The 25,883-nt window shown below is 50.7% G+C and overlaps 1 protein-coding gene and 2 long non-coding RNA genes across 5 annotated transcripts in view; 2 read left to right on the forward strand and 1 right to left on the reverse strand.

Moving 5' to 3' along the window:
* Positions 1-2,674: 2,674 nt before the first annotated feature.
* MTOR (mechanistic target of rapamycin kinase) overlaps positions 2,675-25,883 on the reverse strand; it is a 134,450-nt gene continuing 111,241 nt past the window's right edge. For 2 of the 3 annotated variants that reach the window (XM_040461178.1, XM_040461193.1), the window contains 22 exons: positions 25,330-25,445; positions 24,246-24,363; positions 21,758-22,009; positions 21,009-21,109; positions 20,258-20,354; positions 19,910-20,008; positions 19,498-19,620; positions 18,935-19,117; positions 18,392-18,526; positions 18,005-18,179; positions 16,356-16,491; positions 15,421-15,568; positions 14,663-14,785; positions 12,949-13,031; positions 11,752-11,824; positions 11,140-11,214; positions 10,626-10,761; positions 9,148-9,213; positions 7,053-7,133; positions 6,694-6,774; positions 4,312-4,417; positions 2,675-3,624 (listed from right to left, as the gene is read on the reverse strand). In XM_040461178.1, the coding sequence (XP_040317112.1) occupies positions 3,609-3,624; positions 4,312-4,417; positions 6,694-6,774; positions 7,053-7,133; positions 9,148-9,213; positions 10,626-10,761; positions 11,140-11,214; positions 11,752-11,824; positions 12,949-13,031; positions 14,663-14,785; positions 15,421-15,568; positions 16,356-16,491; positions 18,005-18,179; positions 18,392-18,526; positions 18,935-19,117; positions 19,498-19,620; positions 19,910-20,008; positions 20,258-20,354; positions 21,009-21,109; positions 21,758-22,009; positions 24,246-24,363; positions 25,330-25,445 (2,523 nt within the window). In that variant the 3' untranslated portion in view covers positions 2,675-3,608. Of the gene's footprint in view, positions 3,625-4,311; positions 4,418-6,693; positions 6,775-7,052; positions 8,829-9,147; positions 9,214-10,625; positions 10,762-11,139; positions 11,215-11,751; positions 11,825-12,948; positions 13,032-14,662; positions 14,786-15,420; positions 15,569-16,355; positions 16,492-18,004; positions 18,180-18,391; positions 18,527-18,934; positions 19,118-19,497; positions 19,621-19,909; positions 20,009-20,257; positions 20,355-21,008; positions 21,110-21,757; positions 22,010-24,245; positions 24,364-25,329; positions 25,446-25,883 lie in introns of those variants that run through there. The other variant, XR_005786404.1, reaches the window with a different exon arrangement.
* On the forward strand, positions 4,412-9,246 carry LOC121021072 (uncharacterized). Its single transcript, XR_005786416.1, has 2 exons — positions 4,412-4,628; positions 6,346-9,246. It is a non-coding gene; the product is annotated as an uncharacterized LOC121021072 (long non-coding RNA).
* On the forward strand, positions 23,369-24,021 carry LOC121021066 (uncharacterized). Its single transcript, XR_005786415.1, has 2 exons — positions 23,369-23,700; positions 23,802-24,021. It is a non-coding gene; the product is annotated as an uncharacterized LOC121021066 (long non-coding RNA).

Consider the following 25,883-nt stretch of genomic DNA (forward strand, 5'->3'; position numbering starts at 1 on the left):
ACAAAACATCGCCGCACACCTCCTTCCAACAGCCGTCACGTTTCTCTTGCCCTTTTTAGGTAAACTACTGGAGAAGGCGTTTTCCTGCCACACGGGCGGGCCCTCCAACTCTCTTGACCTCCTCCAATCAGTCATTCCCCCCCATCTGCACCGCTGGAAGCACTCTTGCTGAGGCACATATGGGGAACTCACACATTTGTTAAGTGAACCTGGGAAGAGGGGCTTTTGTTCGGAGGGAGGCAGTTTTGGCAGCCCAGGAGATGGTTCGGAAGGTTAGTGGGGTGTAGCCTTTCTCCTAAGTTCAGGGGTGGCACACCTTTAACAATTCATTTGGCTTAGTCAGTGTTCAGTAAACATTAACAGATCCCATTATTCAGACTGCCCTATTAACAGGAATATCCTATTAAGAGAACACTCGTTTTCACTCTCCCCCCTCCCCACCGGCAGGGTACCCTGGCAGAACAAAGACCTAGCCTGGGTCTTTTTTTTTTTTTTTTAAACGTTTACTTATTTTTGGGACAGAGAGAGACAGAACATGAACGGGGGAGGGGCAGAGAGAGAGAGGGAGACACAGAATCGGAAACAGGCTCCAGGCTCTGAGCCATCAGCTCAGAGCCTGACGCGGGGCTCGAACTCACGGACTGCGAGATCGTGACCTGGCTGAAGTCCGACGCTTAACCGACTGCGCCACCCAGGCGCCCCTAGCCTGGGTCATTTTAACAACAAATATTTTCGAGCACTTATTCCGTGTGGCTCAACCTAATACCACATTTCAGGCTGTGCTGTGTGCTTTACATGTATTATCTCGTCCTCAAAACAACCTTATGGGCTAGATCATACTGTTCTCCATACCGTCAGAGGAGGAAGCAAGCATAGATTGAATAACTGCACAAAGGTAGTTTGAGGTGGAGTTGAGATTTGAAACTAGGCAATTTGACACCACAGCCTTAGTTCTTTCAAACTACTTTACATGCCTCCCAGAGTTTTAAGACCTAACCTACAGCAAGGTACTAGGGCTTGCAAGGATCCTGAAAGTCCTTTGCTACATGCCTCCCTTCACACAGGGTTACGTGAAACCATCAGGGATGGATAGGTTAATTATGACTGTCCTTAAAGGTTTCCATCAGCTCACCTTCCTTGGGTCATTCATCTCAACAGAGTTGGAAGTTTTTGTTTAGATACAACCTGAAACCTGTTAGATTCACTAAAGATCTTAATCCCGGTGACTCATGTCCAAAGAGTATGTCTTTTCCATTGATAGCCACCATTTTCCCGAGTCCATTCATTCCCATACCCTTTATCTTTCACAGAAATGGTAATGTCACTGTAGTCCCTGATAGTGATTTCACGTAGAACCAAGAAAGTTATGGTGCCCGTATTTTCTGGAGCAGAATAGTTGATGCGTGGCGTAGAGTGACTATAGAAAAATCTAAGACAGGTATGAGGCTTTCTAACTGGGGAGGTTAAAATAGTATCAATATTTAAACTCATCTTTGCTTTAATACAGGAGTCCTCCAACAAATGTGTACGGAGCACCACTGTGGTCCAGGTCTCTGGCAGGTTTGGGGGATACAAAGTCTTATAAGAAATGGCTCCTGGCCTTGCAATTCTCATGCTTTCCCTAATACAGGTTCTCTGAACAGCGTTTATGACTCAGTATTTCAAACTGGGTAGCTGCGGCCCATGGGAATTTAGAAATAGGAAATTTACTTGAACTGAAAATGCTGTTCTTTGGAAGAACTCCTTAGGTATGCTCTCTCTAGAGGACTCTCTATATAGTGCTTGGCAGCTCCATGTAGAGTTCTCTCCTTCCCATTATTGTACGCCTCTTTAATAGGTCGTGTGGCTTCTAGTTTTCTCTTTACCCGTTTGACACTGGTTATGTTTTATTTTTTATTTTTTAAGTAGGCTTCACGCCCAATGTGGGGCTGGAGCTCATGACCCTGAGATCAAGAGGCGGATGCTCTACCGGCTTAGCCAGCCATGCGCCCTGATCTGTTTTAAACACTACTCAGATTCTACTTCTGTTTTAGAACTTCCCATGGTTCCCTGTTGTTTCCAGTGTCAGGTTCAAACTCCTTGCTGTTGAATTGTGAGGCAGGCCACGGTCTGCCCCACACTCTACTTTTTAGCCTCCTTTTAGTTGCTATTATTCCTTTTGTTCTCCAGTGACCACTCAGCCAGATGTGCTGAACTGTGAGGTCCGACTGGGTGAAGCTGCCGTTTTACATATCAAAAATGGTCTAAGACTTGCAATTCAATACAGTTCAAGTTCACACTTGCTATTCCTGCAGGATACTGTACTTTCAGACCGCTTTTCCGCAGAATGTCTTCACTTGCTTCATCTGATAAGCTCCCACTTATCCTTTAAAACCCATGGCAGATGTCCCCTCTCCATGAGGCTTTCCTGGCTCACCCGGTGGAATTAGTGCCCCCAGCAGAGGCTCACACCCTGGATGTGATTCTTCTCCCCACTTAGCTTGGTGGGAGTTACCAGTCCACTCCTACACGATGCTGACCCGCCTTGTCTGGCCTGTGAACATCCCAAGGAAGGGGACCATGTCACGAAGATCCCACATCCTGCATAGCCCTTAGTGCCACGTGCATAATGCTGACTATTGGAGGACTACCCGCTTCCTTTATGAACTTGTAATTATGAAAAGACACTCCTACATGTTTTTAAAATTCTGATGTCGTTTATTGGCACAAAAATTATTCAGATACAACATGGTGTCTAGAATGGCTACACTTGATACTTTGTGCATTTACTTTAATATTTCCTTTGCTCAGAATTCCCAGCGGGTACCAGACCTTCCCTCTCTGTGTTGAGCACCTCCACGAAGGCATTTCTATTTCCAAGCCCTTGCTCTAAACACAGAGCGTTCGGACTTCACTGACAACATCCCAAAACCGTGCTGGGGAAGGCCACTGTGGGCCACCCTACCGCACCACGATCTCTGTGCATTTGCTCAGCTAAGGCCACCCAGCGACTGGAAGAAACCCCTCCTAGCGCTGGGGCCTTGGATTGAAGTGAGTTAAGTCGCGGCATCACGAGTGAGGCAGAAGACAGGCGCTTGCCACCCATTTTGGCCCATCTTACAAATGTTGTTGCCGTCCGCGGACCAGTGAGGTAACGGGATGGGATGGGTGGAAGTGACCAAGTCAGCTCCTCCCGATTTCTAACACGTGTCCTCCATGGCCTGAGGCTTCCTGACTGTGCAGAGTTTGCCATGTCCTTATCGGGAAGGACAAGGAGGCCATTCTTCCATCAGCAATGCTTATGATGAGTTCTCTTGTGAGTTAAGTCAAAACCCGTATTTCTAAGTTATGGATCTTCTGTTCCCCCAAATCAATGGCTTGATTTATGTAGTATTTCTGTGTTTACTGTCCTGGGAACCAAATCAAGCCTTGTGTTTCTGACAATATATTCTTCAACAGCAGCTAGAAAGTTGGTTCAAACCAACGTTTAATATACAGTAGTTCTTTTCATTTACATTTCAAGATATTTAACAAAGTCGAACTTCCTGGCCATGGTTGCAGTTTAGTGGAAGCATATCCAAAGTACAAAAGCCTCAAGAGAAACGCTGTGGGCCCTTCTGGGCCTCGGGTTACCAAAAAGGACACCTAGGAAGACAGAGAGAAAAGGAATATTTTAATAATTTGGGCTTTTTCAGGGCTTTACACAGATACACTGAAAGTGGAGAGACCAAGGTCTGACAACCCCTGGGGACATTCCTTGAGATCTCCCACAACTAATTGTGTCAGACACACTCATTTCCAGTCAAGGGCTGATGCCTGCTACGGTCCCAGAAGGACACTTCGCCATCCCCCCCCCCTCAAGTTTCTATCTTCAAACGTGCCTCCAGCAATTCATCAGAGCAGACCCCAGCGTGGTCCTTGAGGTTACAGTCCCAGAGCACTAATTAGTCTTTGCGTCTCCTGCTCTCTCACTGCTCTGGCTTCTTTTCTGTGGCCCTTCCCTCCATCTTTGAATTGACAGCAAAAAATCCAAAAAGAACCTCTCTCCCCACCCCTAAGGAAAGGGGGACTCACCTACTTTTCTAAACCACTTTTTAATGTAATTTTATTTCGGTGTTTGCCTTCCAAGTAGGCACCCGTGTTTCTCAAGTGGCTCCCTTTGTAGAACTGTGAGTGCACACGGTGAATACCAACTTTTAAAGAGATCTGACACTACGATTACCCTTTATGGATAACCCCCCCACCCCAGGCTTTCTGCAGCTCTGGGACTGGGGCACAGGACGGGGCCCCACTGGCTGGTTTTAGCACAGGCGCTCCGGCACGCCCACTCACCAGCCGATGTAGCACTGGCATAGGTTTTCATGGGATGTTGCTTGCTTGATCAGCAGCTCAACTTGAGTGGGGACATCCAGGGTTTCGTCATGAGAAAAGTCCCGACCTAGGACAAGAGAAACAAAAACAGCTCTTGTGCACTTGGTTTTCAGCTCCGTCCTTGCCCCGGGGTCGGCTGACCTGTCTGTGCAGCCTGTATCAGGTTCTCCTTGCCTGTGAGTATGAAGGCTACGCGGTGGCTGGATTTTAAATTCACCTCCATGAGACATGAATACACACCAGTCTCCTCCTCCAGACAGAGACTGGGTGTGAAGAGGGTAAGGGTAAAGGTCTGCGGTTGGCTGAGCCCAGGGGTGATGCAGGTCTGGCTGATGGGTCTGCGGAGATTCCTTTATCTGTTGCCATCTTCAGGCAAGTGGACGGGAAACCCTTCCCCCCTTTCAATCCTATAACCTCTGTTGTTGAGCCTTTGCTCCCACGGGCCGGCTTGCCTCCGTCATAAACCAGAACAGGCACTCGTGGCCGGCCGATGAAGCCGTGGTGGACGTGCCTGTCCACCTCCCCGAGGGCTCAAGATGGTCGAGCTGGCTTTTCACCGCTGGCTTCTCACCGCCAGCACGTGCCCTCGGCCCCTCCTTTACAAGTTAATTCATTCACTGAGCTCATAGTTTCGGACCCCTGATGTGTCAGGCAGCGCTCGAGGCGCTGGATCTGCTGGACACGAGCTCTCTCCTCATTGCTGCTACCGTCTGGAGGCACCTCTCCTCCCGCTGAAGGCGAAGTTCCTCTGCACTCGGATCCCAAGGCCTCCCGGTGCCTAGGGGGGCTTCGCACGGTCACTTGCCCTCCTTCCCTGTCTTTAAATTTTGTAAACTAGGTCCTCTTGCCCATTAAAGAACAAAGGGCTCCCGCCCAACTACTCCCTCTGCAGCCAGGGATCCTCCGGTCCCTGCACAGCCAGCTTCTCACACTTTTGATACTTGTCTCCCTTGTCTGGCTTCTCTCCCCAAGTTCACATCCTCTTCAACCCCTTTGGTCTGGCTGCCAGCCTTGTCGCACTCTCAGAAGGCTGCCAGTGACTCGGGGCTTCCTGGGTGCCTCCCATCCTCACGCCCCATCATTATCAGTCCCTTGGATTTTGCCTCCTGAAGTTCTAGAGGCCACCTCAGTCTAGTCAACTGTCCAGCCGTCACTTCGGCACCTGCTTCCTTCCTCCATGCAGCCTCCACATGGCAGGACAGGCAGGATTCCCCAGGGTAAACCCAGCGGACCATTCCCGCCTCTCCACCCCACTTCAAGACCTCAGGGCCTTCCCACTGCCCTGAGAATGGAGAACGAAAACGCAAGGCCCCGCGTGACCCCGCCCCAGCCCCCTCAGAGCGAAACATTTTGCGCTGTGCTCCTCCCGTGTCGCTCTCTGCGGCAGTCACACTTGTCGGCTTTCAGACCATTTTTCTTGCCAGCTTCCTTCCCACCACGGGGCCCTTGCATGTGCCATTTCCCTTACCTAGAACAGTCTGCCTCTAATTACGTCCTTTTTCGGGTGTTAGCTCAAGGGCTGTTTGCCTAGGGAAGCTTTCCTGAACACCAGCACTTAGATTTCCCCGTTACCGGCATCACAGCCCAAGCCCTTTCTTGCACCTGACACAGTGTCTCCTTTAGACGTTGACCCCACGAGGGCAGGAAATCCAGCTGCTTTTACCAGCACAGTTTCTTCAGCATCTAGCGCTTGTAGGCGCTCAATAAATAAATACAACTTGACCACAACACGTCTGTGCCAGCCCCTCATGCTAAGGCTTGGCATCCCATGGCTCACTTGAGCCCCGCCACCTGAGAGAGGCGCTGTCGTCATCTTCCAGACGAGCAGACAGGGAGGCCCAGGAGTCACACAGGATGCAGCAGAGCTGGGGTCTTCGGTCCCCCGTGACCACTGCCCCCCCACCCCCACCCCATCATACCCCCTGGTCTGTATGACACGTCTCGTTTTCAAAAGTATGCATTTCTCTCCCTCCACGCTCTCCACTCCGTTAACAGCCACCAAAGTGCAGGAAGGCAGTGAATCAGAGTGGTCAGATTTGCTCCAGTATCAAGCCAGGATGAGAAAAAAAAATTTTTCCTGAATTTGGCGGACTTTGGCTCTAAAAGGACTGTACCCACCTCTGTCTGTTAAAATGAGATTAACGTCTACTTACAGTGGGTTTATTGGTCTTTAGAGAATCAGAGAGGGTCCTTAACAGATACAGCCTCAGAGACCCTCCAGTGAGCTGCAGAGTCCAAGTTTAGGCGCCAACACCACTGGGAAGAGGCTGACCACCCACTCGAGGACAGAGAAATCTCTCAAGATTCTATGTTCCTTTTAAGTGAACGCACGCACACACTCACCAGTGAGCTTGTCTCGAACCCGGTTGATAATCTGAATGGCTTTCTTATTTAGGGCCTCTGGTTTCACCAAACCGTCTCCAACTGGAATACACAAAAGTAGAAATAACAGTAGGATTGGATCATCTCAACAGTCTCAACAGACGCCCCTGTTTTTCTCAAATATTCACTTTTGTAAGTGTTGGGTAATTCTCCCTCTGTGTCTATCTTTGTGCTCGGAATATAAAGAGGAATTCACAGAGCGTTGTCTGCTCAAAGGCAGTTTTGTTGCCTCGCCCTGTTGGCCCCTCTCATGGCACAACACAGCCGCTGTGCTCTTCATGAGCCGGTCCTCGGTGCAGTTCCTCGGACGTTGCACTTACTGAAGGAATGAATGGACTCTGGCACCGTGGTCCCTGTTTTCTTATGCGCGGGTTCCCCAAGCTCCACACCGTCCAAAATTTCTAGGAGGAAAAAGAATCGACTGGCAGAACATTCCACCACCAAGAAACCACTGTTTCAAGTGTTAGCTCTACTTCTCCACACACCACCTCCCCTTTCAAGCTCGCCCTGCTACCTCTGAGGGGAAAGGAGAGGAAGAAGGGTCACTATGGATTTGAAAGATCTTACGTCTCCAAACACGAACTTTCAAGCAAACGGCCTTTATAAGATGTTCTGACGTAGAGAACAGGAGCGGGAATGAAAGCCCTGTTGATAAGACCTGTTTGGCTCGACAAAATCTGATGCTAGAAAAAACACGAGCCTTCCCTGGGTCACGCTCATGACCCGAGTGTTATTCTTTGGAGGAATCTATATGCCATTTCTGGGCAGAAAAAGTCCTCAGGCTTTAGGGTCACTCTCCACCAATTGTGGCCTTCAGGAGAAAAGAGTCTGGAAGCAGGAGTATGAGGTTATTTGCACGTTGCCCTTGCACACCACAGGCCTTCAAAATGAAGCGAGTAGTCGTAATACTTCTATGAAACTTCACTTTTAAGCCCCATGACACCAGCCAGGTCCACCACTCTCTGGTGCCACCGGAACCAGCTGTCCTAATTCCCCGTAGGCAGCACAGAGGAGTCACGCGATAATGTACGAACGAGGTGGACCCTGAGCACGAAAGTCTCACATACCTTGGACAAGACCAGTCACCCGCACAAAGTATCCCAGACACCGCAGGTAATCCTGGCATCATTCACAAATCCTGTCGCAGTGTCCGCGGTAGAGTCCGCACCGGTTCACAGATTGCACCATAGCCCAGGACCTCAATGTCCTGCCCAGAACACCCTCTTCCCTCCCACTCGTCTGAAATGGCCAGCCTAAATCGCACTGACCCGGGACCTCCCTTCTCGACTGCTCAGTTCAGAGTGGTAGGTCCTTGCTCTCAGCCCCACAGCCTCTCCTCTGAACCAAACTGCAAACCGTGAGCTGCGGGACCACACGGCGGGGGTGGGGGGGGGGGGGAATGACAGTTCTCTGATCAGTTCGTGGACTATACATGTTGATCGATTCTGTGATGTGATTCTATGCTTCTTTCAGGTAATCTCTGTATGTCACATTCTTTTTGCACCCTTAAACATTATTTGGCTTAGCTAAGTAACAAGTTGCAAATGTTCCATAGGTATTTGTAGAGAATATTTACCTTTTTTTACACCCCAACAGTATTTCCAAGGTGCGACTATGTAGGATGTTGTTAGATGTTACGGGGGAAACTGGGGAGGAGGGACGGGGAAGGTGAAACAAAGTTAACCCGCTTTACTCTTAAGACTTTTGAGAGGTTCACACGAACCCCGTTCTGGCTCTTGAAGGGCATTATCTTCCAGGGACCCTGTTCTGTGGACCCACTCTTGACAGCAGTGTTTCCTGTGGCTTCCCCGCCCCTCAGACAGCAGTGTGAGTACACTTCCAGTAGCTTCCTGGGTCCTCAGCCCGCAGTGCGAATACACTTCCCGTGAGTACACTTCCTGTGGTTTTCCTCAGGCGACAGTGTGAATACGCGTCCGCTGCTATTTCCAAGCTACTAACAATTCTCTAGGCCCGTGGACACAGCTAATAATTATCCCAATCCAGACAGCGTTCAAGGGCATATACTGGCTAATATTCAGACATACTTTCAATTGTGTTTACAGATAGATTAAGACTGGAAAGTTTGATCAAAATTTCTGAGCCTCAGGTACCCACCCCATCCTGAGAGGCATTAAATAAAAAAAAAAAAAAAAACGTGTGCTCAGTAAATATTTCTAGACTAACTTTCTGAAGTTACATAAATGCCCATTAGACGATATTTTAGCAGTGACACAACTTCTGCATGACCGTATCACTGGTAAGAGCCTCTGGAAACACATGCTTCCTTCCTTCATATTCAGCATCCATTACCGCTTTCCATCATGCCTCCTAATGGCAAGAACAAAGCCCACCCCGTTTGAGACAAACTCTGCACAAAAGGGACAGAATCTGCAGTCTCCCATGGGATGCACCTACCTACTGACTGGCCAGCAGAGTAGGAATCTGTCCTTGTTCGGGACCGCTTGTTGCCTTTGGTATTTGCTGGGGAAAGAAATAAGGAGAGGATAAAAAGTGCTTCCAGCTGTCACTTGAAAGACATTTGGTTGAGACGATGTTTTCTTACAACCATAAAAATAGAATTTTTTGAAAAGCTAGAGCGTTGGGGAGAACGCAGGACGGATCCCTCAGGAGTCGGCAGGTGAATGTGAGCATGGGTGTCCTGTCCTGTGGGACGCGCTATGTCACGGAGCTGAATGTAGATGCTGGGGACCAGATAACAGAGGGTGAAAACAGGGTTTGTTGGCAGTGGTAGAGACACCTGTGTTAGTCACCCCCTTCTAAGGAGGAGGAACAAGGGGAGACGGAGAGGTTGCTGCCCTAGGTCACAACTGCCTGTGTCCCCTGTCAAGATGCCTGCTTCCTACTCTATATGAAATGCAAACAGACAGAAATCACTAGGGTACTTAATTTATCCTGAATTTATTTATTTATTTATTCATTCATTCATTCATTCATAATGGATGTCTTATTTTTATATATTTTTTAATGTTTATTTTTGAGAGAGAGAGAGAGACAGTGTGAGCAGGGGGAGGGGCAGAGAGAGAGGGAGACCCAGAATCTGAAGTGGGCTCCTGGCTCTGAGCTGTCAACACAGAGCCAGACGCAGGGCTCGAACTCACGAACTGCGAGATCATGACCTGAGCCGAAGTCGGATGCTTGACTGACTGAGCCACCCAGGCACCCCTAAATGGATTTTGTTTTTTACGTTTATTTATTTTTGAGAGAGAGAGAGAGAGAGAGAGAGAGAGAGCAAGCAAGCGGGGTGGCGGGGGGTGGCAGGGAGGGGATGGGGAGCAGAGAAAGAGAGTGAGAATCCCAAGCAGGCTCCGCACTGAGAACACAGAGCCTGACTCGGGGCTCGATCTCAAGAATCACGACTATGACCTGAGCTGAAATCAAGAGTCAGACGCTTAACAAAATGAGCCACCCAGGCGCCCCTTAATTAATATTTAAATTGATGATTGGTGTTTTCTGTTCTACTTAGAAAAACAAACAAAAAAAACCCCCTTGAAATTCATTTCCAGCCACCAGAACAGCTCTGTAAAAATACAATGCAATAGGGGTGCCTGGGTGGCTCAGTCGGTTGAGCGTCCGACTTCGGCTCAGGTCATGATCTCACAGTCGGTGAGCTTGAGCCCCGCATCGGGCTCTGTGCTGACGGCTCGGAGCCTGGAGCCTGCTTCAGATTCTGTCTCCCTCTCTCTGACCCGCTCCCATTCACGCTCTGTCTCAAAAATAAATAAACATTAAAAAAAAAAAAATACAATGCGATAGCCCAGTAATACACCTCAGGCTCCAGGCCGGCAGGGGAAAGATCAGTGAAATGGAACACATCAGATGTTCCCTGTCTGGAGGGTGTGGGTTCCAGCTCCCAGACATTTGCTCATACTCACTGTCCATCAGCCTCCAGTTCAGCAAGGGGTCATAGACAAAGGCTTCCAGCACGGCCATGACACTATCCTTGTGTTCCCGAAGCACTTCCATCACTGTGTGGCACGTGATTCTATAGTTGCCATCCAGACCAGTAACCTGCAGGACCAGAGCCATTCGCCACAGAAGTCGCTGGTACCAGCCCCACCCCTGAAGGCCCCACAAGCAGAAGCAAGTCAAGAGGGTCTGCTCCCCACACTTAGGAAGCAGACACAGGCCATTACTGATGTAGCAGGATGGGAAGGTGTTCGGAGCAAGGGGTGGGGTCAGGCCTGTGGCTCGTAGGAGACAAGGTCTGACGTGAAGCATCTCAAAGATGGATCGTTTCTACCACAAGGAAGATACCAGGAAACCACCGCAGAAGCCACCCAGGTCCTTCAGGGGACTGATGAGATCTAACAAGCAAGTCTGCTTCAGAGCGGGTCCTGACCACACCAGCCCCCATTGCAAAGTAGCTCGTTCCCAATGCCCACTCACCTCCATAGCATTGGTCAGCATTCTGGTTAGTCTAAATGGAATCTTCTCTGGGAATTTCTCCCTGGTCATAGCAACCTGTGGGGAAAAGAGAGAAAAACCAAGTCTGATGGTTCAATTGTTTTCTTAAAAGAAGCCAGGCGAAGGCAGACGGCTTTTCTTTGTACTGATTTGAATTAGGGCGCAGAGATGAAGTAGCTTGAGTTTAGCGAGGGGACTTGTCACAGGGATTTAAAAGAGAACCAGAGAGAGAGAGAAAGAGAGAGAGAGAGAGAGAGAGAGAGAGAGAGACAAAGGGATAGAGGGGAAAAAAGAAAAAGGACAAACGTGCATCATGCCAGGCCTTTGACCGGCAGGCTGTGTCGGGAAGGAGGATTCCTCCACTTGAGAGGGTGTGTGAACAGCCTTGCTTGCCTCCAGAGAAGTCAGAGACCAACTACAGCAAGTATCAATGAGCACTGATTTTGTTTCTTAGATTGACTTTCTGTTGCTTTAGTAGGAGAGGCAGGAGTCAGGATAAGCATTTTGGGCTTAAATTTGCTGGAATGGTCAGAGGGTGGAAAGTGGTCATCTGGAAAGGAAAGCTTTATGTGGTGTTTGAGAACGCATGGTCACCTCAAAGCAGTCCCCAAAGTCAATGTGCAGGATCTTCCCGCTCAGCCGGTCCAGCATTAAGTTGGATGGGTGTCTGGGAAACAGGAGAGAGACCGGGGAGAGGTCACTAGAGCAGCACTGATGAATAAATCAACAAGGATGTGATATTCCAGGCCCCGTCCACAGGCCAAAGCCAGCCCCCGCCTGCTTCTGTAAACAAAGTTCTACTGGACACAGCCGTGCTGACTGGTCACGTTTTGTCTCAAGCTGCTTTTGTGCTACAATAGCAGACATGAGTAGCTGTGAGACGTCATATGGCCAGCAAAGACTACATTATTTCTAATCTGGCCCTTTACAGGGAAAGTTTGCTGATCCCTGCTCCAGGTCTGAAACGAAGGCTTATCTATGTGAATCCCAAGTTGCTTTCCCAAGGTCTTTGGTCACAAGATAAATCATTCCTGGTGGTGCTGGCATCTCAGAGTGACAAGGCTCTATCAATACCCCTCAGCATCTATCACAGGGTCTCACCTCTGAATTCTCCTGGTTCTTTTCAAAAACAAGAATTTATTATTTTTGTGGGAAAAAATTATTTTACTCTCAAATAATTGCACAAGACATGAGCCCAAGAGAGAGTAGATACCAGAGAACTAGTTTTTCAAAGACTTCTGGTGAGTCAATTTCTGAATATTCCTTAACTACTTTTTCAGTCAGTATATTTGGATACAATTTCTTATGTAGAACTTCCAGGAGGATCTACTTTGGTTGGTTTCATTTACAGAAATAGAATTATTTATCTCAGCACAGAGGTGACCGATAAACGTTTACTGAATCAATACAACCAATCAAGACTGTTCTTTGTCTTTTAAGTAAGGTCTGCACCCACTGTGGGGCTTGAATTTGCAACCCTGAGATCAAGAGTCACGCACCCTACTGACTGAGCCAGCCAGGTGCCCTTGTACGTGGCTTTAAATATATCAAACCAACCTATGGAGAAAGCAGTACCCTAGGACTAAGCTTTCTCTTCTCTTTAGTTTGTTGTGTGGCTGTTGTGTGGATAATAAATTGGGACCTAAGGCTGATGCTGCAAACGAGGGCCTGGGGTACAAAATACAAATATTTACTAGATGGTCATAAACCTTACTAGAAAACAAAAGGAAACTGTTTAAGAAAGGTACAATGTAGAAAAAAGACTAAAAAAACCAAATTAAGTTTGCTCACCTATCTCCTAGGCCCAAAATATACCCGACCATGGACATGACCGCTAAAGAGCGGGTGTAGTTGGTTCTTCGGTCAAACCACACCTGGAACACAGGGGCACACTTGAACCAAGGCTCTGGAAGCTAACTAGCTTCAACATAATTATACCTCAATCAGTTGCGTTTTAATATTTCATCGGTAACTCATTAATAACATAAAATAGAATAAAAAATCTCATTTATTATTATAACAATAAAGTATGCTTGGAATAAACTTAGAGATGTTCAGAACCCAGATGAATAGAAAAAATTAACCTTTGCTTTGGAATATAAAGACCTGAGTAGATGAAAATATCCATGTAAGACAGAAAAAATATAATAACCTCCCAAATTATTTGATACATTTAATGTAATTCCACTAAAAATTCAGCGGTACTTTTCTGGGGGGAGTGTGACAAAATGATCCCAAAATTTATCTGGAAGAAGAAAAAAATTAAAATAGCCAATGAGAAGAGACTTTATACTAATAGTTGTATTAATAGTATGGTACTTGAAATACAGTATGGTACTTGAGAATAGGCTTTGGAAATAAAGATCAATGAAATAAAACAGAAGCCCTAGAGAGAAATCCAATGGCACAGACAAAAATTTTTGTATAATAAAAATTAATTCTCTTAAAAGTAGGGAAAGGATGCATTATTTGCTGAATACTACGGTGTTGGCTAATCATCTTAAAGAAACAAAATTTAAGGGGTGCCTGGGTGGCTCAGCTCAGTTGGTTAAGTGTCTGACTTCACCTCAGGTCATGAACTTGAGGTTCATGGGGTTGAGCCCTGCTTTGGGCTCCACGCTTTTAGTGTGGAACCTTCTTGGGACTCTCTCTCTCTCTCTCTCTCTCTCTCTCTCTCTCTGCCCCTCCCCACCTGCACGTGCTCACTCTCTTCATCTCAAAATAAACAAACTTAAAAAAAAATTTTTTTAATCTTACTCTTAAATTTTGAACTGGGTCGAGGATTTATATATTTTAAAATGTTTATTTATTTATTTTTGAGAGAGAGGAAGACAGTGTGCGAGCAGGGGTGGGACACAGAGGGAGGGAGAGACAGAATCCCAAGCAGACTCTGCACTGTCAGCACAGAGCCTGATGTGAGGGCTTGGTCTCACGAACCATGAGATCACGAGCTGAGCCAAAGTCAAGAAACAAGACACTTAAGCAACTGAGCCACCCAGGCGCCCCTGGGTTGAGGATTTAAATGGATAAATAAATCTTAGAATCAGTACAAGAAAATAAATGTAAAAAGACACATAACCTTGAGGTGGGGATGGCCTTTCTAAATGTAAGGCCAAAGGTAGAAACTTCAAAGAAAAGGATAAAAAACCTGGTAACTTCTAACTTTCAAAAAAGTTTGCGTATCAAAAACGAAACAAAAATCCCAAACCAGGAAACATACCATTAACAAAATTAAAAAACCAAATGGACAGGAAATTTATACCGTACGTGAAAAAGATGTAACAGCCTTAACGTAAAGAACTCAAATTCTATTGCAAGAAATGGGAGAAGCGTTAAGTTACTAAATCTCTATCTGCTAAGCTGCACGGCTCACCCATTTAATTGCTGCTAGAAAAAACCGCACATAATCTAGAATCGTTACAAAGACGAGCCCGCCAGCACATGTGAAGGAACAAAAAGGCCATCCCCGACAAGCAAGTGGGCCAGAGGGCGTGGCGTGTCGTACCTCGGAGCTGGGGCTTTTCAGCCATAGCAGCTTGGCCAGGTCATCCCCGGCCGTGTTATTGACGGCGTGCTCGAACACCTCCACCTTCTGCATCAGCGTCAGATGGTCGTAGTCCGGAGCCATCTGCATCAGGACACAACCATTCTGAGAGCGGCCCCAGACTAGCAGCTTGGACCCAGGAAGAAACAAGGCTCTGGGCCCGGGCAGAGCTGGGTGCTAGTTTCACCACCCCGGCCCAAAGGAAGAGGAGGGAAGAACAGTGCAGAAGGCAAAAGGGTGTGGCCCCTCAAACCCAATGACCACAGGGGAACTGCCAGGGCCTGAGGATAAAACATCAGGCCCCACCCTGAGTACAGGCCTGCTGGTGGGAATGACAGCAGTGCGGGCGTCAAGGTTCCGGGTAACAAACGAGTCTCTTCCTTACTACTTACGCATCCACTAGACATTTCCCCACAGGGCCAGTGCCCTGTATACATTAGGTGTTCAGAAGATACACACTGCCCGATAAACGATCCCGTCCAGTCTCACCTGGAATGACCGAAACCTAATTTCTGGGCTTTAGGGTCCTTCTGTTTCTTAGAGGTAATCTGCTGTAGGACTCACTTCATTAAAACTTCTTCCGTAGCTAATTCTCCTCAATAGACTTTTCGGTGATATACAAGCACCGAAGAACGACAAGTGCAGCTTTGCCTAAATTTCTCAACTTGTGAGTTATGTCCAGACGTGAAAGCGCTGGGCTTGCCAGCCTCATCACGTACCCGCAACATGATGCGATGCTCGATGTTGAGAAGGATCTTCTTTTTCTCTCTGTAGTCCCGGATGAGGGCGTGCAGCGTGTCGCAGTGGGGGACCCAGCCGATGAGGCCCGAGTTGGTTGATAAGGGGATGACGGCGTATCTCTGGATGCTGGCACCCACAGGAAAGGAGGGTTATCGGACAGTAAAAAGAGTGCATCTTTGACCCGCTCGCAACACACGTAAATGGGCCGAACGAAGTCCCCTGCACAGGGCTGTCGTGAGGTGTGCAACGAGGGCCCTTCCCAGAAGGATATGGCTGTGGACCGGGACGGGATCAGCCTCCTCAACCTGCCTGACAACCTCCCTGCTTCGGGGGAGCGGCCCAGCGATTCTCAGCCGAAAACAGCCTCACCACTTAACATCCGTGTTCTTTTTTTTTTTTTTTCAACGTTTTTTATTTATTTTTGGGACAGAGAGAGACAGAGCATGAACGGGGGAGGGGCAGAGAGAGAGGGAGACACAGAATCGGAAACAGGGTCCAGGCTCCGAGCCATCCGCCCAGAGCCCGACGCGGGGCTCGAACTCCCGGACCGCGAGATCGTGACCTGGCTGAAGTCGGACGCTCAACCGACTGCGCCACCCAGGCGCCCCAACATCCGTGTTCTTAACAGGAAGAGGAGGGAGAGCAGGGTGGACAGGGAAGGTCAAACACACCAAATGTATAGCATCTCTAGTCTAGTGGCCACGGGTTGTTCTATTCCGGACCCTTTGGCATTGTCACAGGCATTTCCCGTGCAAGCACGTTAAAAATACGAATTCTTCTCTGTGTTTGCCACCTTGGCTGTTGAGGACTTCCTGTCCGGGTACATAGTTCTATAACTGATTTCGTGAAGGGACGTAAGGAGACCCTAGAAGACCTGTCACTACCGTGCCCCCCCGCCCCATGTCCTGAATACCTGAGGTTCTTGCGAAGAGACGTGGGGTCGTTGGCCAGGAGGGTGTTCACCAGGCCGAAGAGCTGCATCACTCGCTCGTCCTGCCGCAGGTCCTCGTGGCCCTTCAGGAGGAAAACAAACTCATGCCCGTTGCTGCCTGTGAGGAATGGTGGGAGCAGTTAGCACAGACCGGCCCCGGACTCACGAGCTCCTACAGACTCTGCAGACCCAACCCAGTCACACTTCCCCCAAACACGAAAAAACGCCCTGGACCTCATGAAAAGAATGGCGCTAGTTTTGATGGTCTCCCAGTGAAAAATGAAAAATGGTCTCAAGTGAAAAATAAAATTTTAAAAAGCTCTGTCTCTGAGGATCAGGAAGGACTCTGCACAGAGATGGTCACTCCGGACGTTCCCTCACAACCCACTCTCCGCCCTTCTCTGGTGTGCTTGGGCCCTGTGAAGCCTGACCCCTAGAGACCTCATCACCCAGGCTCCCGGTTGGGCTGGGACCATGGCAGGAGGTCAGAGGGTGGGAAGAGGGAGAGGCCCAAGGGTTTGCCCCTGACGAGCGGCCAGGCTCCAGTTCTAGAAACAGCCGTGTTCCCTCCGTCTGGGCTACAGCTTCTGGTGAATGGCCCCTTTTCCCAGGTTACATGCCCTTGACGGGCTCCTTGCCCTCTCGGGTCTGGAGGGTGGGGGCAAGTCACAGCTTCTCACTGTTGGCTCTCTTAACCCTGTCACACCCTGGACACGGGTCCTTCATCCAAGTCTCTAACGAGACACCGTGGAGAACCTGAGTGACACACAATTTAGTACAGGAGACGCCAGCCCACGGACACAATCACTTGTGTACCACGACTAACTGGTGGTGAATAACTACTGCATTTAAAAAGCACGAGCCTCTCTGAGGCGCCTGGGTGGCTCAGTGGGTTGAGTGTCCAACTTCAGCTCAAGTCATGATCTCACGGTTCAGGAGTTCGCGACCCGCATGGGGCTCGCCGGTGTCAGTTCGGAGCCGGCTTCGGATCCTCTGTCCCCAACCCCCCTCTGCATGCGTGTGCACTCTCTCTCTCTCTCTCAAAAATGAATAAGACTTTATTAAATAAATAATTAGCACGAGCCTTTTTAAAGGTGAGAACCCTTTAAAGGACCACCAGAGCATCCAGGCGTCCTGCAACTACGCGAGGTGACAGAGCTGCCCGTGAGAACTCGTTTCTACCTCGGTTGTTCCTTTTACACAACCATCTCCCACAGAGAGAGACTGTGACGGTAAGAGAATATTCAAGAGCCCGGGAGCACTTTCTCTAGCCCTGCTCGTCCCCTGCCACACCTGCATCCAGGCTCCTCTTTGCTGGCCTGGTCAGTCCCCTACAGCCGCCCCCCACCCCCACGTCCCCACGCTGAACACCTTTACGGTTCCCTCCACCTGTCCCGCTGCAGGGCCGTCCGGCTTCAGGTAAGCGAGCACGTGATATGAACGCAGTGGGAGTCCTGAGGAGGACGTAATAAGGAGCCCGCTTGCCCTCTGTTTCTCTCTCAATAAGCAGGAGCGAGGTGTCGCATATGAAAGATGGGTGGTGTCAACGGTAGGCGGTAATTTCAGAAAAGGGGAGGGGTTCGGCCAGGGTGGGAGGGAGACGCAGGTGGCGGGAGCACAGGGGTCCTTACCCATGAGGGTCAACTTCCGGGGCCGCTGCTTGGAGGTGATGACCTGTAGAGACGGCGCTATGGACTGAATGCGGATGATCGGCTGGTGGGGGTCGTATGTTCCCGGCACGGCCAATTCAAGGTCCCGGCACATCAGAAGTTTGGGGGAAACATACTGCAGTTCTAAGGATGTGAGCTGTAAATAATTAACCACAGGATTTAGTTTTCTACCTCCAGGGAGGAATTTCAATGCCATTTAGGTAGTTTTCAATGGACTGCTGATAGCAATGACTTGTCTGCAGACAGAAGTGCAACCAGATGCTTCAGAGTTAGCATCAGAACGTTCATAAAAGGTAAGACACACAGGACTCTACTGACAGTTCACCCCGCCAGAACCTGGAGACCCACCTGAGGCAGCTGCTTTGAGATTCGTCTGAACACGTGATAGTAGAGGTCCCAGGCTTGAGTGAGGTCCTTCACGTTTCCCGATTTCATGTACTTCCTGCACCACTCTTGGGCCTCCATTAAGTCTCGCCCATATGCCTGAGCGGGGAAGCGGGGGAGGGATGCGAGCTGTCAAGGTGCGGACTAGGCCGCGGGCTGAACCCCCAAGCCCAGACAGCGGAGCCGCTCGGGCACACGCTGTGGCCGGATGGCTCCGGCCCCTGGCGAGGCGTAGCTCTCCGGTCCTGGAGGCCCCAATCCCAGGACGGCTTATGGGCAAAGTAAGGTCAGAGGAGAGGCGAGATGACCTCGGGAAGAATCTTGTGGTTTTTTGGTTAAAATCTGGGGAGGGTTCCCATAAGTTAGTGACAACTGAACTTGTGCTGGTGTTTTTATATTGTGACCTCAGTTCGGAGAACACTGTATTCAAGTCAGCAGAAAGGCCAGAGGGAAAGGGGTCTGGTAGCGGCTTTGGGTCACGTCGTGTCGCACTTTCTTATCCCATACCTGATTAAAAGACGTTTCCTTCAGAGTCTGGGGGCCCCGTTCCATCATAGCATGCAGGGGCTCCAACACCTCAAACATGCCTTTCACGTTCCTCTCCCCAAAGTATAAACGAGACGCTTCTTCCAGGCCTTCGTGCCACATCTCGTGCCAGAGGATGGCCACGCGGATCAGTTCCTCACTCACCTGGACCAAAGAGGGGAAAGAGACAAGCGCCGAGGATGAGCTAACCTCGGAAAGGCCTGTCTTGGGGGTGCCTGGGTGGCTCAGTCGGTTGAGCGTCTGACTGTTGATCTTGGCTCGGGTCACGAAGCCCTGCCTTGGGCTCCATGCTGAGTGCGGAGCCTGCCTGAGATTCCCTTTCTCCCTCTCTGCCCCTCCCCTGCTCATGTTCTCGCCCTCTCTTAAAAAAAAAAAAAAAAAAAAAAAAAAAAAAAAAAAGGCATGTCTTGGAGAGACAGGAGGTACTCCTTTCAGCAGCACTGTTGTGAGGAAGAAACCATCTCCCTCAAGACCTCTGGCTAGGTGGTGGGGTCCACGAAGGCCCACACGGACTCCTGACTCACCATCATGGCCTGCTGGACCAGGGTGTTACTGTGCTCACACATGTTCTTCAGAATCTTGTTGGCTGCGTTGTGGCGGGCCGTGGTGGTGGACTTGGAGGCCACGGTCAGGGGATAGATGAGGGCCTGAGGCAGACACAGAAGGAACATTCGCAAACTCTGACTTTCAGGAGGACAAGAGAAATGGCTGTCAGCGCTCCTGTGAGTCCACCAGGCGGGGGCGCTGCTCAGTCTCGGGGCGGGTGGGGGGCTCTTTGTCTTTGGGAAGGCCCCGGGCCTGGGACCTCCAGCTGGACGGGTGGGATGCCTGGCTCCCAGTTCCTGCACCTGCGTCTCTAGAGCAGCTTTGGGAGAGGCTGAGCACCAGGTCAAAAGGCCAGCTGTTCGAGGAGAAACCGCCCAGGCGCTCACGTACCTGGGGGTGGTACCGGCCAATGTCGGTGAGAAGCTGGTGGATGAGGCGTCCCACCAAGGGCCTGGGCGTATCAATTCTTGCAATGAGCTGAGGTATGACCTGGTATTCAGAAAGACCCGGAATGCAGCACGTGAGACACAGAAACAACTAGTTATTCTCCTGGGCAACGACCAGCTCTTACAACTTGTCACGGTAGATGCTGGGAAGCTCTGAAACGGTTCGTTCCCTTCAGTCCTCTGGGAGAAACTAAAGAAACTGTGGCTCGACCCCTACCTCTTTACCACTGTTGACTGAACACGCGCGACTCCGGGAGGAGGCAGACCAGGAGTGAGTCCGACCCTGCCTTACCTGTAACCACGTGTCAATCTGGATCGCCTTCACCCCCTCCACCAAGGCTTCGTTTACGTCCGGCCAGTGACCGTAATCAAACCACAGGGTGAGGACTCTGGAAACAAAACATGAGAAAGTCACAGAAAACTTAGTCTCCCAGCTTGGGCGTGTGTGTGTTTTAACCTTCAAGGCTCCTGAGAAAAGAATTAACTGGCAGGGCCTCAAATCGGTGGCTCCCCAGTGTTTGGTCTCGGGACCGCCTGGGAGGGTGGGTGGTGATGGCCGTTTAGAACTGGGCTCACACGAGGAGGGGCATCCCAAGTGAATGCTTATTATTTTATCCCAGATAAAATCCCAGAGGGATCGGCACGGTGCAAGCTCGGAAATCGGACAGATGAGCCCAGGGCTAATCACGGATAATCTTTGCACGTATAGAAAATCACCTGTAGAACAGTGTCAACGGGCTAAATGTGGGACTTAGCTGCCCCTTGTCACCTATGGTCTCCGGACTGGCCGGTCTGTGCCATGTTTAGGCCTTCCTAAGTGGCCTCTAAAAGCCGAGGGCATTTCGGCACTCGGGCTTCCTCCCGACAGAACACAGCACACGGAGTGCTCCCAGGCCACTCCTCCTCCTGGGTCGTGGCAGGGGGAGGCCTGTCAGCAGTTCCCCTTGGACACACCCATCAGGGTGGGGCGGGGGAGGGGACCTCTGTGTCATTCCGTGTCCCGCAGAGGCTCACGCAGCCTAGCAGGGCCCGCCCTTCGATACCTCAGCGTGTCCTGGAGGTTGTTGCCTCGCGACAAGGAGATAGAACGGAAGAAGCCCTGGACGGCAGGGACGGTGTACATCAAGAGGGTTTTGGACAAATCCTGTTGGAACACACATTCTTGCCTTAGTGTTCCCATCCGTAAGAGGGGCCTAGCAGCATCCCAACAGTATCTACCTCAAGGAGTGGTTACCAAGTTAAATCAGTTAATGCATGACGAGCCTCTGGACTAGTACCTGCACACAGCAAGCACTCAATAAATGGCAACTGTGTCACAATCGCTATCATCTTGGGCTAACAGTGGCTTCCTGAGCAGGGTGGCAGGAGGAGGGGCGCGGAGTCTGAACACGCTGCTCTCTGAACTGACAGCCTGGAGGGAGGCGGGGCGCGGCGGGGGGAAAGGCGAAGGCAGAGGACGGATCCCGTCAGCCTCTGTCCTCAAGTGGACCCGCAGATGTGCACGGCCACCCACGCGCGCAGGTGCAGGGCTTTCAGGGAGTGAGCTCATTCTCATGGGAAGAACGACAAGAAACTCAATCTTCAGCTTTGGGGCCATAGCAACGCCTCAAATACAAACACGAGCACAAGGGCACCATCTCAAACAATGGCGGATGGCAAATGAGCAACATCGTCTAGCTGTACGTGGCACTTCGGGGTGAAGCCCAGGTTCGTGAGGGCCCTGACAACACCCCACTCCTCAGAGCGCCTGCTGCCTGGGTCTGTCCTCGGTGAGGGAGGAAGGGAAGGGTACCTCAGTGACCTTCTTCTGCAGAGGGGACGGGGTGGGGCTGTTCTCGGTGCTCTCGGCCTCACTCTCGCTGTTGCTGCCCTCGGTGCTGGTGGCCGTGGCGGTGGCGGTGGCCGCTGTGGTGGCAGCAGTGGTCGTGCTGGTGACGTTGGCCCCGCTGGCGTGACGCAGCTTCTTCTTCTCGTCGCGGGCTTGGTTCTGATGTTTGTAATGCAGCACAGCTTCGAAGTTCATCACTGCCCACGCGTGCCAGGCCTGGGTGTGGCGAGAGTCGAGGATGAGGAGGCCTGAGTGCCAAGGGGCTGCCCTTCCCTCTCAGTGGCCAGCAGAGCAAAACTGCACTTCACTGAAACCCTGGGGAATGGGGCCTTTTACTAGACGCAGCCCGATTCCTTCATTTTGTGGGGCCCTTACCGTACCAGCACTGTGGCGAGTGCTGCGGGGGAGGGGCGCCCCAGGAGAGGCAAGCCGGGTCCTCACCTCAGGGCGCTTCTGGTCTGGTGAGGGGCCCAGCAACCCAACGACAGGCGAACGTGGCGGGGGGGGGGGGGGGCAAGGAGAGACGGGCAGTGGGCAGGCCAGGGCAAGCTTCACAGAGGGGAGGGATTTAGGGGAGGGCTTGAAGAGCAGCCTTCAACAGACAAGGCAGGGACAAGAGGCCAGCAGCAGGGACTTCCTGGCCTGGGGAGGTCAGGGACGAAGATGCGGGGTGGCCAGCATAGGGCGATTCACAGGAAGCAAACAGACCTGATTGGAGTGCAGGTACGCAGGAGGACGGTGAGGGGAGGGTTAGAGAAGCAGCGGGGTCAGATTATGGATGGGTTGACATATTAGGTCAAGGAGGTCCCATTTCATTCTAGGTTTGGAAGATTCCCTTGGCAGCTGGTATATGAAACAGCTTATTTAAGACAGCAGAGACTTAGTGGTGCAAGTCTTGACCAGGTTCCAGGCCAGTGGGAAGGGAAGCACATCAAGAGCACGTATGGGGGCCGGCATTCCGCCATCCGGCTCTCCCATCCGGCCAGGGCGCGCAGCCTGTCAGAGAGCCGATGCGCCATGACTGTTTGCTGGGAGAAGCCTTTGGTGCTTATTTTGGTAAAGGACGAACTATCCACCCCGTGCCATGTTCAAGGACGGTACAGCACTGCCTGGTGTAGACAGCAGGAGGCACGCTTTGATTTGGGGGCCTTGTGAGTGAGTTTGCAGTGGTGGCAGGGCATCAAATAATCCACTAAGAGTTGGACTTTCTGGATAATCAGGCAGTTCCTTTGCATCCCTTGCTAGAAACCTTTCTTTAACATAAATGTCTCCATTTTTCCACCTAAGCAGAGTAGGTTGACCACAATTGACCTTTATTTGATGAGTAACAATTCTACATGACCCAGGCTCAGTTTCCCAATACCTTCATTTAGTCAACAGATCACTCCTCTATATCCACTGCATGACGGGCACTGAGCCAGGGGACGCGGTGAGCAACACGGAACCAGTCTCTGCACACCGATGGGACCACACCATGGGCAGTAAGACAGCATAGACCCCAAAGGACTCATACGAGGGAAAAACTTAAATTCCTGGAGTCCGTTTTTTTCCCCTCATGACTCGTTTCTTTTCTCATCTGGTTAGGAGATAGTTCTACTTGGTAAGGTTCCGGCTAGTCAAGGGTTTACTGGCTATATTTTCCAGGGTAGGACTGAAGCTGTTCTAGATAGGGTAATTGCTGCTGCTACCACGAAACAGGCATTTTTCCGATCAGAATGAAGCATGCTTAAATCAGGATAAGATTTTTACTGTGGATGCTTCTGTGTCTTCAGATGCGCCTTTTGATCCCAGAGGGATTAAATCACAAAGTATCAACAAGTTAAAGAAATACTGGAAAGAAGTGATGACATCTGTTACACCATGCCGCCATTACCAGGAGGTCCCTGAGGAAGGTCTAAAAACTCAGGGTATGTGCTCTCCTCAAAGATGTGTTCTTCCAAAAATCCCTCCTCTACCGGTCAACCACATCTTTGATACATTTTCTAATTTTGTTTATCTTCCTGAAAAGTCTCCTATGCCGTAACAGGATGTTACCCAGAGCTTTCCAATACAAATAAGAGAAAGTCAAGTTCTTAGATGAGGACCAGGCAGGGATGGAAATCAGGAAGAAGCCGGGAAGGAGCGGATGACCCAAGGGAAGACAGTTCCAGAGATGAACTGTGTGTCCAGATGCTCGTAGGAAAACAATCCGCTAAGAGTCTAGAAGACAACAGCATTCCCCAGAGCCACACACGTAATAACGGTGCAGTAAAGTATCTCGCAGATAAAAGATTCGATCAATCTTTCTGTATCGATTAAGCTCGTAAGGGGCCTCTGGCAGTCCAACAAGCAAATGCCCAGAATCGGACCGGCACCACGAGGCTCTGCCTTAAAGCACAAGCGCTTGGGACGCCGGGAGCCGGGCTCTGCCCCGGAGGAGGCGGGGCTGGGACACGGCCCGGGCCGCGGTTACCTTGTACCAGCCGCGGTCGTGCTCCGTGGCGGCGCTGTAGTACTGCAGCACTTTGGGGATGGTGCTCTCATTGATGCCCTGCAGGTTCAGCTGCCACTCCCCGAGTTTCAGGAAACACCTGGAAACAGAGAAACAGGCCCCCGTGTCGCCGTGCCCGCACACCAGCCCTCGCCCTCCACCTCCACCAGGGAGGACAACTGATTGTGTCAGGGGGGCACGAAAGCCTCCCGGACAGTCATGCTTGCTCTCGGGAAGCGACGTGGTGGAACCATCAGAATTCTCAACCGCACAGGAGGGAAAAAAACGGGCTTCGGGGATGCGTATTTTACGTATCGTCTCTTTCCCTCGACGTGTCCTTCAATGCTAGCATCAGCCAGCACCTGGGATGGGCAGGTCTGTATGGACCTGTCCACCCCCATGTCAGTGTTTGGTGCGAGTTGGCTGTTGAGTAACTTTCCTGATCGACTGCTCCTGGCTTCCCCCTCACTTCTCCCTTCTCCTCCATTTATAATGAATGATACGATACACATCAAAATATTACACATACACCAATAACACTAAGAGCCAACATTAACTGATTGCTACTCCATTCCAGGTACGGCTCTAAATCGTTGCCATGTTTGTTCTATTAACCCTCATATCACCTCATACCACCCTCACAAATAGGAGCTCTCATTATCCCCTTTATAAATGGCGGGGAAACTGAGGCACAGAGTGGTTAAGTCATGCATCTGAAGTCACACAGCAAGGTAGCGGTGTATCTGGCGTTTGCAAACGAGGAGTCTAACTCTACACTTGCTCTTAGCCGAGAGGCTGAGAAGCGATAAGGAGTCTAACTCTAAAGCCAGACACCAGGAGGGAGGACCACAGCACGCGGATGCTCTCGGGCTGCTGAATCCTGGGAAAACAGCAGCAGGGGCTCTGGAGCGGCATGATTCGATGGCCGCCCGGGGTCCCTCCTGGAAAGAGCCGGCTCAGCAACTGGTGGCCCACGGAGCCCTGAGCACTCCCCCTCCCCGTGCGGCAGAGGCGGCTGGCGTTGGTGGGACCGGAGCACGACCGGCCCCGGCCCGGAGGGCCTCACCTGGCCATAAGCTTGTGCAGCTCCTGCTTGTGCTGCTGGTCCTCGCTGGCGATGGCGTGCTGGGCCTGCTGCTGCATGGTCTGCACAAAGTGCTGCATGTGCTGGAAGGCATCGATCTGGAGCAGGACACAGGCACAGGGAGCTGCTTGGTGGGGGCCCAGCCTCAGGGGCAAGACACTCCTGTTCATCAAACGGGTGCGTGAGCCAACCCCCCCCCCTCCCAGGGGGACACCCCGGAGCGGTGGCGAAGGGTCCCCCAAGGTCAGGGGAGCAGGGCGTGATGCTGGGAGAGGGTTAGGCTTTTCAAAAAGATTCGTAGTTTTCCACCTCGAGCCTTAGCTCCCCTTGGTTAACTGCAGTACTATTTTCCTAAGTCTGGGAAAAGCTACGGCCCGGCCACCCCAAAATAACAATTCATATGAGGTAATCTGAAACGACCGCTTATTTCGCCATCAACACACTGCCCCGGGGCAAACCAGGCTTATGGGGAGCTATTTGGGGCCCGTAAAACTTTAGTTTTGTTTCAAACACTCTGGTACCTTGGGACACTCCAG

This window comes from Herpailurus yagouaroundi, unplaced genomic scaffold (genome assembly GCF_014898765.1).
Source record: "Herpailurus yagouaroundi ecotype Mexico unplaced genomic scaffold, PumYag 77, whole genome shotgun sequence".
Lineage (NCBI taxonomy): Eukaryota > Metazoa > Chordata > Mammalia > Carnivora > Felidae > Herpailurus > Herpailurus yagouaroundi.